This window comes from Chiloscyllium plagiosum, unplaced genomic scaffold (assembly GCF_037043375.1).
Source record: "Chiloscyllium plagiosum isolate Xiang-an unplaced genomic scaffold, Cpla_swu_hap1 HiC_scaffold_35, whole genome shotgun sequence".
In the NCBI taxonomy this organism is placed as follows: domain Eukaryota; kingdom Metazoa; phylum Chordata; class Chondrichthyes; order Orectolobiformes; family Hemiscylliidae; genus Chiloscyllium; species Chiloscyllium plagiosum.
In genome coordinates, this window is record NW_028270173.1 from 39,560,223 (window position 1) to 39,575,369 (window position 15,147).

A 15,147-nucleotide genomic window follows, 5' to 3' on the forward strand; every position below is an offset into this window, starting at 1 on the left:
GGAGGGGGAAGCACTTCACTTCACTCTACAACCCTATTTTGATTTAATCCCCTCCCTTCCTCTCCCTGACTGCCCCACCGTCACATTTTAATGACAGCATTGCCCTTGACAGCATGTGTGTATTAATGTTCAGTAGTCCACATGGGTGTTTTCCTGGTGATGAAAAAAGTGAATACTAAAGTATACACACAATGGTGTCTCCTTACTGTGTGACCATGAATTGAACAAAATGTTACAGAAAGCCACGGATGATTTGGGGAAAATATAAGCATTACTGCTGGGGCCTCTTGGATTCAGTTGTAGTTGTAGAGTCAGAGCTGTCCAGCACGGAAACAGACCCTTCAGTGCAACTCATCCATACCGACCAGATATCCGAAATGAAACTGACCTCATTTGATCTGTACCCTCTAAACCCTTCCTATTCATATACCCATCCAAGTGCCTTTTAAATGTTGTAACTGTTCCAGCCTCCACCACTTCCTCTGGCAGCTCATTCCATACACACACCACCCTCTGTGTGAAAAAGTTGCCCCTCAGGTCCCTGTTAAATCTTTCCCCTCTCACCCTAAACCCATGCCCTCTAGTTTTGATCTTCGCTGCACTGGGGAGAGAAAATTTTGGCTATTCACCCTATCCATGCCCCTCATGGTTTTATAAACTTCTGTAAGGTCACCCCTGAGCCTCCGACACTCCAGGGGAAAGAGCCCCAGCCTCTCCGTATATCTCAAACGCTCCAACCCCGGGCAAAGTCCTTGTGATTTTTTTTTTCTGCACCCTTTTAAGTTTAACAACAGTCATGTGGGGAGAAAGAAAACAAATAAATTGTGGCCCCCTGGGAGTCCTCTTGTGATGCAACAAAGATAGCAGAGCAAATAGAAAAGACAAGCTTTCTGGAAAGTTCCATGATGACGGAAAGGGATCTCCCTCCATGTGTTGAAATAACACTTCCTTTGGGATTTCACAGCTGCTACAATTGAGGTGCACTCCAAAAAGACAGGAACCACCAATGTGCAAACACTTGACTCCTGGTCTGTCAGGTAAAGAAATCAACCACCCCAACAATCCTCCTTGTTTGTGGGCGGCACGGTGGCACAGTGGTTAGCACTGCTGCCTCGCAGCGCCAGAGACCCGGGTTCAATTCCCGACTCAGGCGACTGACTGTGTGGAGTTTGCACATTCTCCCCGTGTCTGCGTGGGTTTCCTCCGGGGGCTCCGGTTTCCTCCCACAGTCCAAAGATGTGCAAGTCAGGTGAATTGGCCATGCTAAATTGCCCGTAGTGTTAGGTAAGGGGTAAATGTAGGGGTATGGGTGGGTTACGCTTCGGCGGGTCGGTGTGGACTTGTTGGGCCGAAGGGCCTGTTTCCACACTGTAAGTAATCTAATCTAATCTAATTAAGACAATTCAATTGACCTTCACCTCCAGGGTGGGAAAAGGAAACACCTGCTTCACAGACATTAAACTGCAAACTACTTGGTTTATGGTTAAAAATCACACAAGACCAGGTTATAGTCCAACAGGTTTAGTTGGAAGCACTCGCTTTCAGAGTGCTGCTTCTTCATCAGGTGGTTGTGGTGGTCTCCACAACCACCTGATGAAGGAGCAGCTCTCCAAAAGCTAGTGCTTCCAATTAAACCTGTTGGACTATAACCTGGTGTTGTGCGATTTTCAACTTTTTACACCCCAGTCCAACACCAGCATCTCCAAATCATGACTACTTGGTTTAAGACTTGTAGAAGTGCAATACTGTCTTTAATGGTACCTTTCGTGGGTGCGTGCCATGCACTTTGACACAGCTGTGGACCTTTCCAGAGTGAGTGTGTGTGTGTGACTCAACAATCCTCCTTGTTTAAATCTGTGAAAGGCTGCTGCTTTTAAGTTGACTGCGCAGTAACAGGGATTCTGACAACACAAGTACACGAGCTTTTGAAGGTAAGGCTGCGCTGATCACAGACACAAAGGAGGAGCATTGTGTGCTTTCAGTTAATTTCTGCATGTCTGTAACAGCGACCACACAGGATATGTTTATCAGAAGGCGAGATAAGGATGTGAGAATGAAAAGGAATAAACAATATGTCATTGCAAGTAAAGAGAATGGGGGAGGCTAGACTGGAGAATGAAAATCAAGGGTGCTGAAAATTCTTTGCAATTCAATTGTCTCATGAAGGGATGTTGAGTGTTTAAATGAGCAAGACATATTGAAAAATAGAAGATTCTCAGGAGCTTGACAAGGTAGATGCAGAGAGGTTGTCTCCCCTTGTGGGAGAGTCTAGGCACAGAGGGAGTCATCTCAAAGTAAGGGGTGGCCCATTTAGGAGAGAGATGAGGAGGAATTTCTTCTCTCAGAGCAGAGTGAATCTGTGGAATTCTTTACACAGAGGGCCGTCCGGGCTGGTCCGTTAAGTATATCCAAGGCTGAGATTTTTAATCAGTGAGGGAAACAAGGGTTACGGAGGGGAAGAGAGGGGAGAGTAGAGTTGAGGATTATCAGATCAGCCATAATCTATCTCACTGAACGGTGCCTGTCTGTTTGGAACGTGATCACAAACGTGTGCATCTCCCCTTTGGTCTTGGTACACAGCTGAAACTTTATTGCTGGAACAGCACAGCAGGTCAGGCAGCATCTAGGGAACAGAAGATTCGACGTTTCGGGCACATGCCCTTCTTCAGGAATGAGCAGAGAGTGTTCAGCAGGAGAAGATAAAAGGTAGGGAGGAGGGACTTGGAGGAGGGGCGTTGGAAATGTGATAGGTGGAAAGAGGTCAAGGTGAGGGTGATAGGTCGGAGTAGGGTGGAGGCGGAGAGGTCAAGAAGAAGACTGCAGGTCAGGAAGGCGGTGCCGGGCTGGAGGGATTCGGCTGAGACAAGGTGGGGGGAGGGGGGATGAAGAAACTGGTGAAGTCCAAGTTCATCCCCTGTGGTTGGAGGGTTCCCAGTCGGAAGATCTTGGTACACAGCCCCAGTGTGGGGGCAAATTGCTGCAGATGCTGAAATCTGTACTGCAAACAACCAACCCTGGAGACCAGAGCAGGTCAGACAGCACCCATGGGGAGTGAGCAAGCTCATGCTCCCAGTCTGGACGACTCATTTTCAGAACTGAAGTGTGCAGGGGACAACATTTATGCTCATGGTTTTTGAGGGGGGGGTGGGGTGGGGAAAGGGACAGTGGGTATAGGGTGCTGGTGGATAAAAGACATTGGGAGTTCAGACGCACCACTGCTCTGCTCCCCCAGCACCCTGCACCCTGCACCCTGCACCCACAACCACCGCCCACCCCCCACAAACTCTGTCCCCTCCACTCTCGAGGCCAGCTCTGACGAGAGGTCACGTGGGCCTCCCCCTCGCTGGGATGCCGTCTGGAGTCAAAGCCCCGCCCCGTGCAACGATGAAGCCCCGCCCTTTCCGTCCCCGCGCGCCAGTTTCCCCGAGCCCGCCCGCCCGCTCGCCGCGCGGTCGGGGTCAAGTCCGGGTCGGGTCCACCCCAGCCCACAAACGGCGCACGCGCGTGTGTGTGTGCGCGCGCGCGCTTCGGGCAGCCGCGCAGGCGCAGCACTCACAGTGACGGTGGTGCCGCAGGAGTCGAAGGGCGCGGTGATGATGATCCAGTTCTCGTCCTGCTGGTGGGCGCGGCACGTGGGGTCAATGAGGTGCACGTCGGACACGGTGACCCCGGCGCTGACCAGCATGCTGGACGGGAAGGTGTACTCAGCCGCCTGCGACAAACACACAAAGTTCGCCGACCTCTTCACGTCCACGACTGATGGGGAAAGAAAGCACAGAGAGATGGACCCAGCCGAGCGCGGGGTGGGGGGGGGGATGGGATGGGAGTGGGGGGGGGTGGGAGTGGGGGGGATGGGAGTGGGGAGTGGAATGGGGGGAGTGGGGTTGGGAGTGGGGGGTTGGGAGTGGAGTTGGGTTGGAGGGTGGGAGCGGGGTTGGGGTGGGAGTGGGGGGAGTGGAGTTGGGGTGGAGGGTGGGAGTGGGGGATGGGGTGGAGGGTGGGAGTGGGGGATGGGGTGGAGGGTGGGAGTGGGGTTGGAAGGTGGGGGTGGAGTTGGGGGTGGGGGAGTTGGGGTTGGGCGTGGGGGTTGTTGGGTGTTGGGGTTGGGAGTAGGGGGGGTTGGGTGTGGGGGTTGGGTGTGGGGGTTGGGAGTAGGGGAGGTTGGGGTTGGGAGTGGAGGGGGTTGGGTGTGAGGGTTGGGGTTGAGGTGGGATTGGGAGTGGGGCGGGGAGTTGCTGAATGTTTCAGGAACTGCACGGTGCGTCCGAACGTTCGAACCAGGAGGCCATTCGGCCCCTCCTCCACCACCACCACCACCTACGACCGGGACTTACTTCATCTCGGCCTCAACTGCACTTTCCCGCCCGCTCCCCATAGCCCGCCAACCCGTTACTGATTTAAAAAAATCCACCTACTCCTTAAAGTTACTCAATGTCCCGGCACCCACTGCACATTCTGGGGTAGTGAGTTCCACCCACACGAGACCTTTTGAGAGAACTAGCTCTTCCTCATCTCTGTTTTAAGTCTCCCACCCTTTAGCCTGAAATGGTAACCTCTTGTTCTAAGTTGGCCCACGGTGGAGGGTGGTCCTCCTCTCTACTCTGCATTGTCAAATCCATTTAGCATCCTGCACACCTCAATGGGGTCGATCGGCTCTCAACCTTCTAAACACTGGCCACTATCGGCCTAAGCTAATCAATGATGAGCTGTTCAGTCTAATCTCACCTTGCTGCACTCAGTCAGTGGCCCGGACTCTCTCAACAGTGGAGGGGGGTATTTGAAGGTGCACTTGCCCCAATTCAATGTAGAGGTTAATGGGTATTTGAACCACTAAAGTGTCTGCCAATCCCATTACACCCATTGTCCAATTTTCAAGTCCTCTTTCAAACAACACTACTTTGGCACAGGGAGGCCATTCAGCCTCTCTAATTTCACTGCTAAAAGGTCAAGGTTATTACCAAATGGTAGACTCCTGAAATAGTGAAAATTTAGCTTACGCTGCATATTGGATGGGGTTTCATCGGAGACTCGTTCCTTTTCTGAATTCACTCACGGGATGTGGGTGCCCCTGGCACGGCCCATTGCTGAGGGCCTGGAGGGCAGTTAGTTAAAAGCCAACCCCTCATTGGAGGACCACGTCTGGAGGTCGGGCCAGGTGAAGATGGCAGATTTCTGTCCTGCCCTACAGGACACTGGTGGATTGAATAGGTTTGTTTTGCATTTAAACCAACCGACCCCTTTTATTGAATTCAAATTTCATATTCAAACCCCTTAGCCTGGTATCCGTGAATTACAAGCCCAATGGTAATAACCACTGACTTCTCAAAGCATCTGTCTTCCGACACTATCAAACCTTGCACAAACGCTCAAAAATGGGACAAGAGAAAGGCACTTACTGCTGATGTTCTTCTTGCCACCCATCGAATACGCGTAGGACTCCCCCCGAGCGACCCCGTAAACGTAGATCCCAAAGAGGGAGTCGGCGTGAAATATGACATAGCGGCTGGCGGTTCTGCCCAGGTAGACCCGGGTGGCGGTGAAGTCCCAGAAGGTGGTGTTCTCCGTCTGGAAGCTGGCCAGCGGCTTGCCGTCCAGGATGATCTGGCTGGACGTCGGCGTTGACGACACGATCAGGACGTAGTTGTAAAAGTTGGCCATAGTAACGAAGACGTAGTGGGCGCTAAAGTAGGCCGGCGGGATGACGTTGACCAGGAAGGGGTCGAAGCTCTGGACCAGGGAGGTGCTGCCCCCGGTCGACAGGTAGGACACCATGACCGCTTTGGCCGAGTTGACGATCATGCCGCTGGTCACGGTGAGGTTGATGTGGCTGCCCTCCCTCAGGAAGACGTTGACGTTGCCCTCGATGCTGTAGACGTTGACGGTGGTGTCGTTCTCGGCGGCCATGATGGTGATGATGTCCAGGCTGTCCTTGTCCAGCAGGGGGAAGACGGCGAAGGAGTAGGACCACTTTGTCACCGGGAGCAGCTGCTCGGCGATGTGGTCGCAGTCGGCGGACGAGAGCATGATGCACCGGTTGCCGCTGAAGACGGCCACCGGCTTGGCGGAGGCGACCTTGGTGCCGGTCATGTCGACCTCGCTCTGGAACTGAACGGCCTGGTTCGCCTCCAGGATGAAGGAGAAGGTCTGGTCATTGGCGTACTCCGTGGCGTTGTACTCCACTAGACCCACCACGGTGATGGTGACGAGCACCCGCTCGGAGCCAGGGTTGGCGACGGCGAACTGCCGCTGGTTGGACTTGACCCCGTTGTAGGTGAGCACGTAGTAGGTGGTGCCCAGGTTGGCGACGGGCAGGCTCAGGAAGGTGTCCTGCGTGTTGTAGCGGGTGTTCAGCACCACCACGGAGATGTCGACGTCCGAGGTGATGAGGATGGCCTTCCGCGACACGTCGTTGCCCTTCAGCATGTAGGTGGGCTCCAGGTTAATGACGGCGCTGCTGCTGGCCGGGATGGTCTGCGACCGGTGCAGAGGGGGGCTGTAGACGGACACGTTCACGTTGGCCGTCTTGTCGTAGGTGATGATGTTCAAGGTGAGGACGGCGGAGCTGGAGTGGTTCTCCAGGAAAACGGTGACAAACCTCCTCCCGGAAATGATCAGACCGGTGGAACCTGTCAACAAGGCTGTGCGCTAGTTAGGCGAACGGGAAACGATCTCCGGGGAGTCTGTGCAAGCGCGCGCGAGGCTGCGGGAGGACTGGTTTGTAAGCCAGAGGCTGGACTTGTCGTGAAACCGCCATCCCCCCAGACCTATGGCATGAGTTACTAATTCAGGCGTTGGTTAGCTCAGTTGGTTGGATGGCTGGTTTCGAACACAGAGTGATGCTGATAGTGCAGGTTGGACTCTCACCACCTTCCCCCCGCCCGGGTGAGGTTACCATGAAGGACTCACCCCTCATCTGAGGCATAATGACCCACAAGTTAACCTCACTGCCTCCCTCTGGTGAGAGAACAACCTTACAGTCCTCTGGTGACTTTCATTGAGATGCATTGGTCTTCAATGATAAACAGCCATTTAAATCAGCTCCAAGTGCCTCAAGGCGTCTGGGTTATGTTGTCTCACTTAACTCGCTGGGTGAGAAAGGACCGCTGGATCTCCCATGATCAATAACCTGGGGAATCCTGTACCAGTTATATAAAAACTGCAGCTACAATAGGAGGTCAGAGTTTCGGAAATCTATGGCGATTAAATCTCTTCCTGTCTTTCCAAACCTTGCCACAAAACGGGAACGTTGGCATACTTCCCACTTGTCAGCAACATCCAAGACGTTTGCCACCATCCAGGCAGGGAGTTTTTTTGCTGTTGTGTAGGAGGTGACCTTATAGAGGTTTATAAAATAATGAGGGGTGCCGATAAGGTGCAGGTTTCTTTTCCCTGGCGTGTGCGATTTCAAGAGTATTTTTAAGATGAAAGGAGAAAGATTTTTTTTTGAAAAAGACATCTTGGCAACTCTTGTTTTACACAGAGAATCATTCGTGTATGGAATAAACTTCCAAAGGAAGTGGTGAGCACGGGTACAGTTACACCATTTAAAAGACATTTGGATAAGTTCATGAATAGGAAAGGATTGGAGGGATATGAGCCAAATGCAGGCAGGTAGAACTAGTTTAGTTTGGGAACACGGTTGGCATGTTGGACCGAAGGTTCTGTTTCTATGCTGTGTGACTATATGACAAAGCAGCTCATATAATTGGCACCAGATTCATCACCTTCAACCTTGACTCCCTTCACAAAATGCACTGCAGCAACTAATCAAACTCTCTGATGGCACCTTCCAAATCTGCAATCTCTGCACTTTAGGAGGACAAGGACAGAAGATGCAATGGGAACACACTACCATCTGAAAGTACCTCTCCAGGTCACGCTCCCATCCTGAGCTGGGAAACATTTTGTCGCTCCTTCACTATCACTGAATCAAACAGCAGTGAAGGATTAGCAACATGCTTCTAAATCAGGATGGTGCGTGGCTTGAGGAGAAATTCGTGAAATGAAATACAAAGGCAGGATACTTCTGAAATGTTGAGAAATTGGAAAGTGTTCGTGTACAAAAGGACCTGGGTGCCTTTGTCCAAACATCACTAAAAACGAAGGCAAAATGGATTCATCACAAGGGGATTTGAGCACACAAGTAAAGGTTATTGTGCTGTAACTGCACATGAAGCACTGTGCATAGTTTTGGCCTCTTTATCTAAAGAGAAGTTTACTTTGCTTAGAGGGAGTATAATAAAGATTCACTAGGTTAATCCCTTGGATTCCCTTGAGTTTTGAAGAATGAGAGGTGATCTCATTAAAATTAATAAAATTCTTACAGGTTGGATGTAGATAAAGGGTTTTCCTTGGCTGGTGAATTTAAAACCAAGGGACACCAGCTCAAAATAAAAGGTAAGCCATTCAAGATTGAGATGAGGAGGAATTTCTTTACTCTAATATATCACCATTTTGTCCATCTGTTTAGTCTAAGCCCTTTTGCAGCTAACTGCAACCGACTAGTCAACTTGTTGTGTCTCTGAGCTCTCATCGCCTGAAATACAACAATGAAATTTGTTGATTTAGACCTGGGGTGAACAGCTAAGGCCCCTGCTCCAATCTCCATATGGGCCATCGTTCTACATCAATGAGAATGAAGTCTATGGATGAGGACAGGCTGTTTAGCACAGAGATGGAGTCATTGAGTCAAAGAGATGTACAGCATGGAACAAAACCTTCAGTCCAACTCAACCATGCTGACCAGATATCCTAAATTAATGTAGTCTAATTTGCCAGCACTTGACCCATATCCCTTAGACCATTCCTATTCATATACCCATCCAGATGCCTCTTAAATGTTGCAATTGTACTCCTCCATCACTTCCTCTGGCAGCTCATTCCATATACGCACTACCCTCTGTATGAAAAAGTTGCCCTAAGGTCTGTTTTAAATTTTTCCCTCTGCCTTCAGAGCCCTCTCGATTTGAACTCCCCTACCCTGGGAAAAAGACCTTGTCTATTTGCCCCATCCATGCCTCATGATTTTATAAACCTCTATAAGGTCACCCCTCAGCCTCCAACACTCCAGAGAAAACAATCCCAGCCTATTCAGCCTCTCCCTACTGCTTAAACCCTCCAATGCTGGCAACATCCTTGTAAATCTTTCCTGAACCCATTCAAGTTTTACAACATCCTTCCCAGAGCAGAAAGACCAGAACTGAATTGCCAGCATTTGGCCCATATCCCTCTAAACCCTTCCTATTCATGTGCCCAGCCAAATGCCTTTTAAATGTTCCAATGATGATGATGAGTGATTTCACTGGTGAAGAAGGTAAATCTTTAGAATTCGTATCATAGAGGACTATGGAAGCTCAGTTGTTGAGTGCGTTCAGGACAGAGAACAATAGATTTCTAGATATTTCAGACAGAAAAGTTGTGGGGAGAGTGGGGAAAATGGTATTGACAGAGATCCTCAACGATCTAGTTGAATGGCAGGGTACACTCAATGGGCTAAATTGGCTCCTATTTTATACTACGTTCCATGTTGTTATGTTCCTCTAATCCTTTCTTCCATCTCCCTGTTTCTCAACCAGTTTTAGCCAAAACAACAAGGTTACCTCCAATTCCCTGTACTTTCATCTTTGCTCATAGCTTATTGGGTCGAACCTCATCAATGCCTTTGAAAGTCTCAATGGAGAAGATCCATTGAACCTTGATCAGTTTGTTACAGTGACCACCTCAAAACTACTGTTCAGTTCTACTGGCAGCTCTCTAGTCTCTGTTGACTCACTTAGACGAGTCCATAGTTGTTCAGTGACACCACTCCTGATAATCCATCCCAGTAACTTCCCTACAATCCCCCATCAGAACCAATCATTTTCAGAAGGTGAATTGAACAAACATCTCCAGAAAGGAAAACAAAATGGTGGGTGATGGGGAGCGAGCACAAGACCAACTGGGTCACTCCGTCTGGGTCACTCCGTCTTAAGAGTCAGCTCAGACATGATACTGACTATCTGTACTATGTCACTTTCAAATTTGGAGTGATATAGAAAATACTAATACATTTACTCACTTAATACCTCAACCTGATTTTTTCCTCTAACTTACATCCTCTCAAGTTCTTATTTGCGATTCCCCATCTTCACAAGTTTTGCCTTTCCACTGCACTATTAGATTAGATTACATTACAGTGTAGAAACAGGCCCTTCGGCCCAACAAGTCCACACCGACCCGCCGAAGCGAAACCCACCCATACCCCTACATTTACCCCTTACCTAACACTACGGACAATTTAGCATGGCCAATTCACCTGACCCTGCACATCTTTTGTGACTGTGGGAGGAAACCGGAGCACCCGGAGGAAACCCACGCAGACACGGGGAGAACGTGCAAACTCCACACAGTCAGTCGCCTGAGGTGGGAATTGAACCCGGGTCTCAGGCGCTGTGAGGCAGCAGTGCTAACCACTGTGCCACCATGCCGCCCTATTGATCTGTCCTTCTTTGTGACAATGCACAAAGTGCAGGTCTGTCACGTCTCTTGATGCTCTTCATAGAGTTCCTTATCTTTGATTCGCCTCCATTCAGATTGTCTTGATGTGTTCGCCTCCAATAGTGTATGTAAGTGGGTTCTGCAATCCCATGTCGGATCTTCCGCAGTGAGCATGCGCAATAATCCCTCCAATGTCCTTCATTGCCAGGCACAGCCCCTTGCTTTTCTTCAACCTCTCCCTCTCCAACCTCGTTTGTTGGTTCCGATTGCTTATCTACACAAGTGGTCAGAAGTGGAGGGGGCACGGGGAGGCATAGCCTTTTAGAGTTTATATTGTGGCAATTACTTCTTTAAATATTTCCCCCGCTGTTTGTCCGTGGGGTTCCCCGTTGATAGCTTGTTTCATTGTGGCGAGTTCACGGCTCATCCCATGAAAATCTGCCCTCGTTCCAACTCAAATTCCAGCGGCCTCAGACTGAATAGGGGGCGCTCTCGCCACTAAATCGCAAAGCTCTGAGTTCAAGTCCCACGCCAGAGCAGGCAAACAAAACTGAAAGCTGTCGTGAAGTACTGAGGAAATGCTGTGCTGATAGAGGTGATTTCTCCCCTGCTGAAATGCTAAACTGAGCCCCTCTCTTTCAGTGTGGGTGGACTGTTATGCGAGAGAATTGGGGGAGTTTTACAGCAGCGGTTTCAGGGTAACGACGAGACGTTTCCCTTTCCAGGTATTCTTTTTCACTGCATTCAAATGGCACCCAAACTAATGGAGTTCAGTTCAAACCTGGGTCCCCAGGATATTGAATAAAGGTAACAGAATGAGAGAAACTCAGCAAGTCTGGCAGCATCTGTGTAGAGGGAAACTGTTAAAGCTTTGAATTCAGTGACTCTTTCCTCAGGATAATTGGGAAAGGGTAGTGCATCTGCTGATGTTCTTGTTAGCATCATAGAATCCCTACAGTGTGGGAGCAAGCCATTCGGCCCGTCAAGTGCACACCGACATTCCCCTCATCCCCACAATGCCGCATTTCCCATGGCTAACACACTTAGCTTGCACATCCCTGGGTCAGTTTAGCATGAGCTGAAAATGTGTTGCTGGAAAAGCGCAGCAGGTCAGGCAGCATCCAGGGAACAGGAGAATCGACGTTTCGGGCATAAGCCCTTCTTCAGGAATGAGGCCAATTCACCCTAACCTGCACATTTTTTGGAATATGGGAGGAAGCCCACACAGACACGGGGAGAATGTACAAACTCCACACAGACAGTCCCCCGAGGCTGGAATCAAACCCAGGTCCTTGGTGCTGGAAGACTGCAGTGCTAACCGCTGAGCCACCGTGCCACCCCTAAATGGTGAATGCTCACCACCCGATATTTCTCTCTCTCTCTTGGTTTGTGGTCAATTATCTTTGTTTGCCTATCACCTTTTCTCTGTCTGTCGCCTCTATTTCCACATACTCTATTCCACCCCACCCCATTCCACGTCATCAGCCTAAAACCACCATTTCCCAGTTCTGGAAAGGTCTGAGGAAGGCTCACTCCAAATTTCCATTCGGATTCTCTCTCTACAGCTTTTCGCGTCCCCGCCCCTACCACGAGTCTTTCGTATCACAGAAAAAGACCCTTCGGCCCATCGCACTATGGTCAGAAAAAAAAATCTAACTCCATTTTCCAGCACTTAACCCGTAGCCTTACATGCCTTAGCGCCGTAAGGGCAGGTCTAAATTTAGCTCTGAAGAAGGGCCACTGGACCTGAGATTTTTTTTTCTCTCTCTCTCCCTCTCCAGATGCTGCCAGACCTGCTGAATTTCCCCAGCAATTTCTCTTTCTGTTTGCACACCGACACCTTCACTTCTGCCCCAGCACTTGGGTTGGATGGTTACTACTCTGCCTTGCCAGCGCCCCACCGTCTCCTGCTCCCAGGTTTGGCCCTGGCGAGGAATTCAGGTTCTGGCCAGGTCGCCTGACCGACAATTACGGGGACCTCCTGCTGCCCTTCCAGCAGGAGTTGGGAGCCGGTGGGTCGGAGCCAGCGGGGCAATGGCGCGTGAGAAAAAGAACCCTTTAGCAGCCACTTCAAAGGGACACGGCGACCTACTCTTCCAATTCCAACGAGCCAGGGATATCAGTGAGCGGCTTCCGCGGATTGAGCTGGGTTTTGTAGAAGGCGATTGTGCGGCACTAATGCCCCCTGGAGCTTCACGGTCGGTTTCTTTCCGCGATGAGAGGCGGACTTTGGAGAGTACCACAGAGGTTGGAGTGACCTGACGGGAGGTTTGATTCAGTCATTACACTTGGCCCGAGCCATTAGCCGAGACCTTCAGAGGCTTGAGGTTACATTAAACATTCACGGGCTCGAAACACACATTCAGAGGCAAGCACAAGACCTGATGGGAAATCCGATTTCGTTCCTGAGTTTGCAACTGCCAGCCAAAAGGCAGAGCGAGAATCGAGAGGAAACAGGAAAGCGTGTGCCCCTCAGAAATGAATTAAAAATGATAAGTTTACAGGGGGCTCATTTCCCACCGCACTAGAGCAGTCTGTGCCGCAGGGAGAAAGGGGGTTTCAAACAGTCGCATCAGACTCATAACGTTAAATACTGTTTTGTTTTTGTATGCCGGATAAACCGAGCAGCAGCATGTGGACAGAAGACAGAGTTAATGCTTCCCGTTGGATTAACTCTTGCTTCTGTCCACCGATGCTGCCAGACCTGCTGAGTTTCTCCAGCAATCTTTCCGTCCACCGATGCGGCCAGACCTGCTGAGTTTCTCCAGCACTCTCTGAGTTTGTTTCAGACTTCCAGCCTCCGCAGTAATTTACTTACAAAGTTATGATTGAGGGGAGAATTAACCCGGGTCAATTCTGTTCGGTGGACGAAACAGACCAGCAACCCTCTCTCCCGAGCGCCCATAACTTTCCCTTGCTGGGAATGTGATAGTAAACCATCACCCCCCCCCCCCCCCCCTTCCAAAACAAAAAGCCAGAAGTTTGCAACTCATTGTCACATTTAAAAATTCTTTCCAATGGGGAGGGTCAGCGAGTGGGAGGCAACAGTCAAATTTTCAGCTAACCAATGCAGCCCCATTGGGGCCACAGACAGAAAGTGTGGGGGTGGGGGGGGGTCTCTCCGCCCATTCCCACCCCCAACCCCCCCCCCCCCCCCCAAACACACGCCGAAGTCAGCGCCGGCGCAAAATCGGGTGGAGGTTACGAATTGGGTTAAAATGAGCCTGGAAAACGGGAGGGGTGGGGGGGGGGGGGTTGTGGAGATACCAGAAATACGAAATTCAAACAATATTTTCGCAGGAAATAGAAGGGAGGTGGGTTTCGAAAATTGCACCGGTTGATAACAAAATTTTGAAAACAAAACGAGAGGCACGGGGGAATAATTTTGTTTCCGAATTGAATCTTACCAGCCGTGGGTACAGTGGGGGCTGCAGAAGCGCTCCATCTACTATTGAATTCTGCAAGACACAAAGAAAAGGCAGGGTGGTGAGCGGAGACGGAGGGGAGTGGGTGTGGGGGGGGGGGGGGGGAGGAGGTGGGGGGGGGGGGGGGTGGGAGTCAAGGTGCAGTTTCTGAGTTGGAAAGAGTCCAGTACTCACCGCCGGAGCACAGCAAGATGTACAATAACAGCGAAGAGACGCAGCTCCCGCGTCCCCTTGGACCCATAGTGCAGCACCGTCCGTCTCTGACTCACTGGGATCCTTTATCCAGCCTTCCCCGTTCGGCGTAAGGTCTTCGTAAACAGCGTGCAAGTTGGAGAGGAGGGGGGGTGGGGGGGGGGGGAGATGATTATTTCGGTAGATGTCTGTTCTGTTGAACCAACTGGGCTTCGCCCCCCTTCCCCACTCAAACCCCCAAGCCCTGCCTTGCCCACATCAGGAGATGTTCAGGCTGCAGCCGGGTTCAAGCTGCTGTTTGGCGGATGCTGAAGACTTGGCAGCACACACACACACAGTCTCCTGGGGGAGAAGGGATCCTCAGGGAACCTCTCGGACTTACCCCTAGATTTATAGTGAAACCTGCCAATGGATTCCCAAAATTTTTTTGTTGTTGTTATTTTCTTTCGCAGTTCCCGGGAGTGGTCGATGTTGTCAGCGTCAACAACGGGATAGGACTCAAACAATATACAAAACATGGAAATAACGCTGCCCTTTAGAAGTTAGGCTGCTCCGGAGGGCGGGCCGTGTTGTTGTGACAGCGTTCTTGCTTTTGGGGGGGAAAAAAAAAGCCCCCTTTTGGGTGACAACAAGTGACAAAGGAGTTGGAACGAGTTGAAAGAAAAGTGACTGCAGCTGAGGTTGCCGGCTGATTTGTTTCTGTCTCTCTCTCTCTCTCTCTCCTTTCCCTGTCTCTCTAGTGAAACATTCACCTGCCCTCGGTCACACCTTGTTCTCCTTAACAGTGTTCTACCAGTAATGTTCCTGGCATGGGGAACGTACTGAACCAGGTCATCTCCCTTATCACCCTCAGTCCCCTCCCCACCCCTCACCCCCCCCCTCCCCAACCCCACAGGGAGCACAGCTCTGTGTACACTTTCAGGCAAGATCCATCAACTGGTAAACCAATAAACAGCAGAAAGATTTGAAATGATAGCCCCCTGTCTGTATTATAACAAATAACACAGCCTTCTCTATGTTATATGATTATACAGCATGGAAACAGACACTTGGG

The 15,147-nt window shown here is 50.5% G+C and overlaps 1 protein-coding gene across 2 annotated transcripts in view; it reads right to left on the bottom strand.

Moving 5' to 3' along the window:
* Positions 1-14,816, bottom strand: part of LOC122541161 (IgGFc-binding protein-like) — a 38,087-nt gene extending 23,271 nt beyond the window's left edge. For both annotated transcript variants that reach the window (XM_043677774.2, XM_043677776.2), the window contains exons 1-4: positions 14,076-14,816; positions 13,884-13,934; positions 5,397-6,626; positions 3,557-3,756 (exon numbers count right to left, since the gene is read on the bottom strand). In XM_043677774.2, coding sequence (XP_043533709.1) covers positions 3,557-3,756; positions 5,397-6,626; positions 13,884-13,934; positions 14,076-14,142 — 1,548 coding nt within the window. In that variant the 5' untranslated portion in view covers positions 14,143-14,816. The remainder of the gene's footprint in view (positions 1-3,556; positions 3,757-5,396; positions 6,627-13,883; positions 13,935-14,075) is intronic.
* Positions 14,817-15,147: the final 331 nt, after the last annotated feature.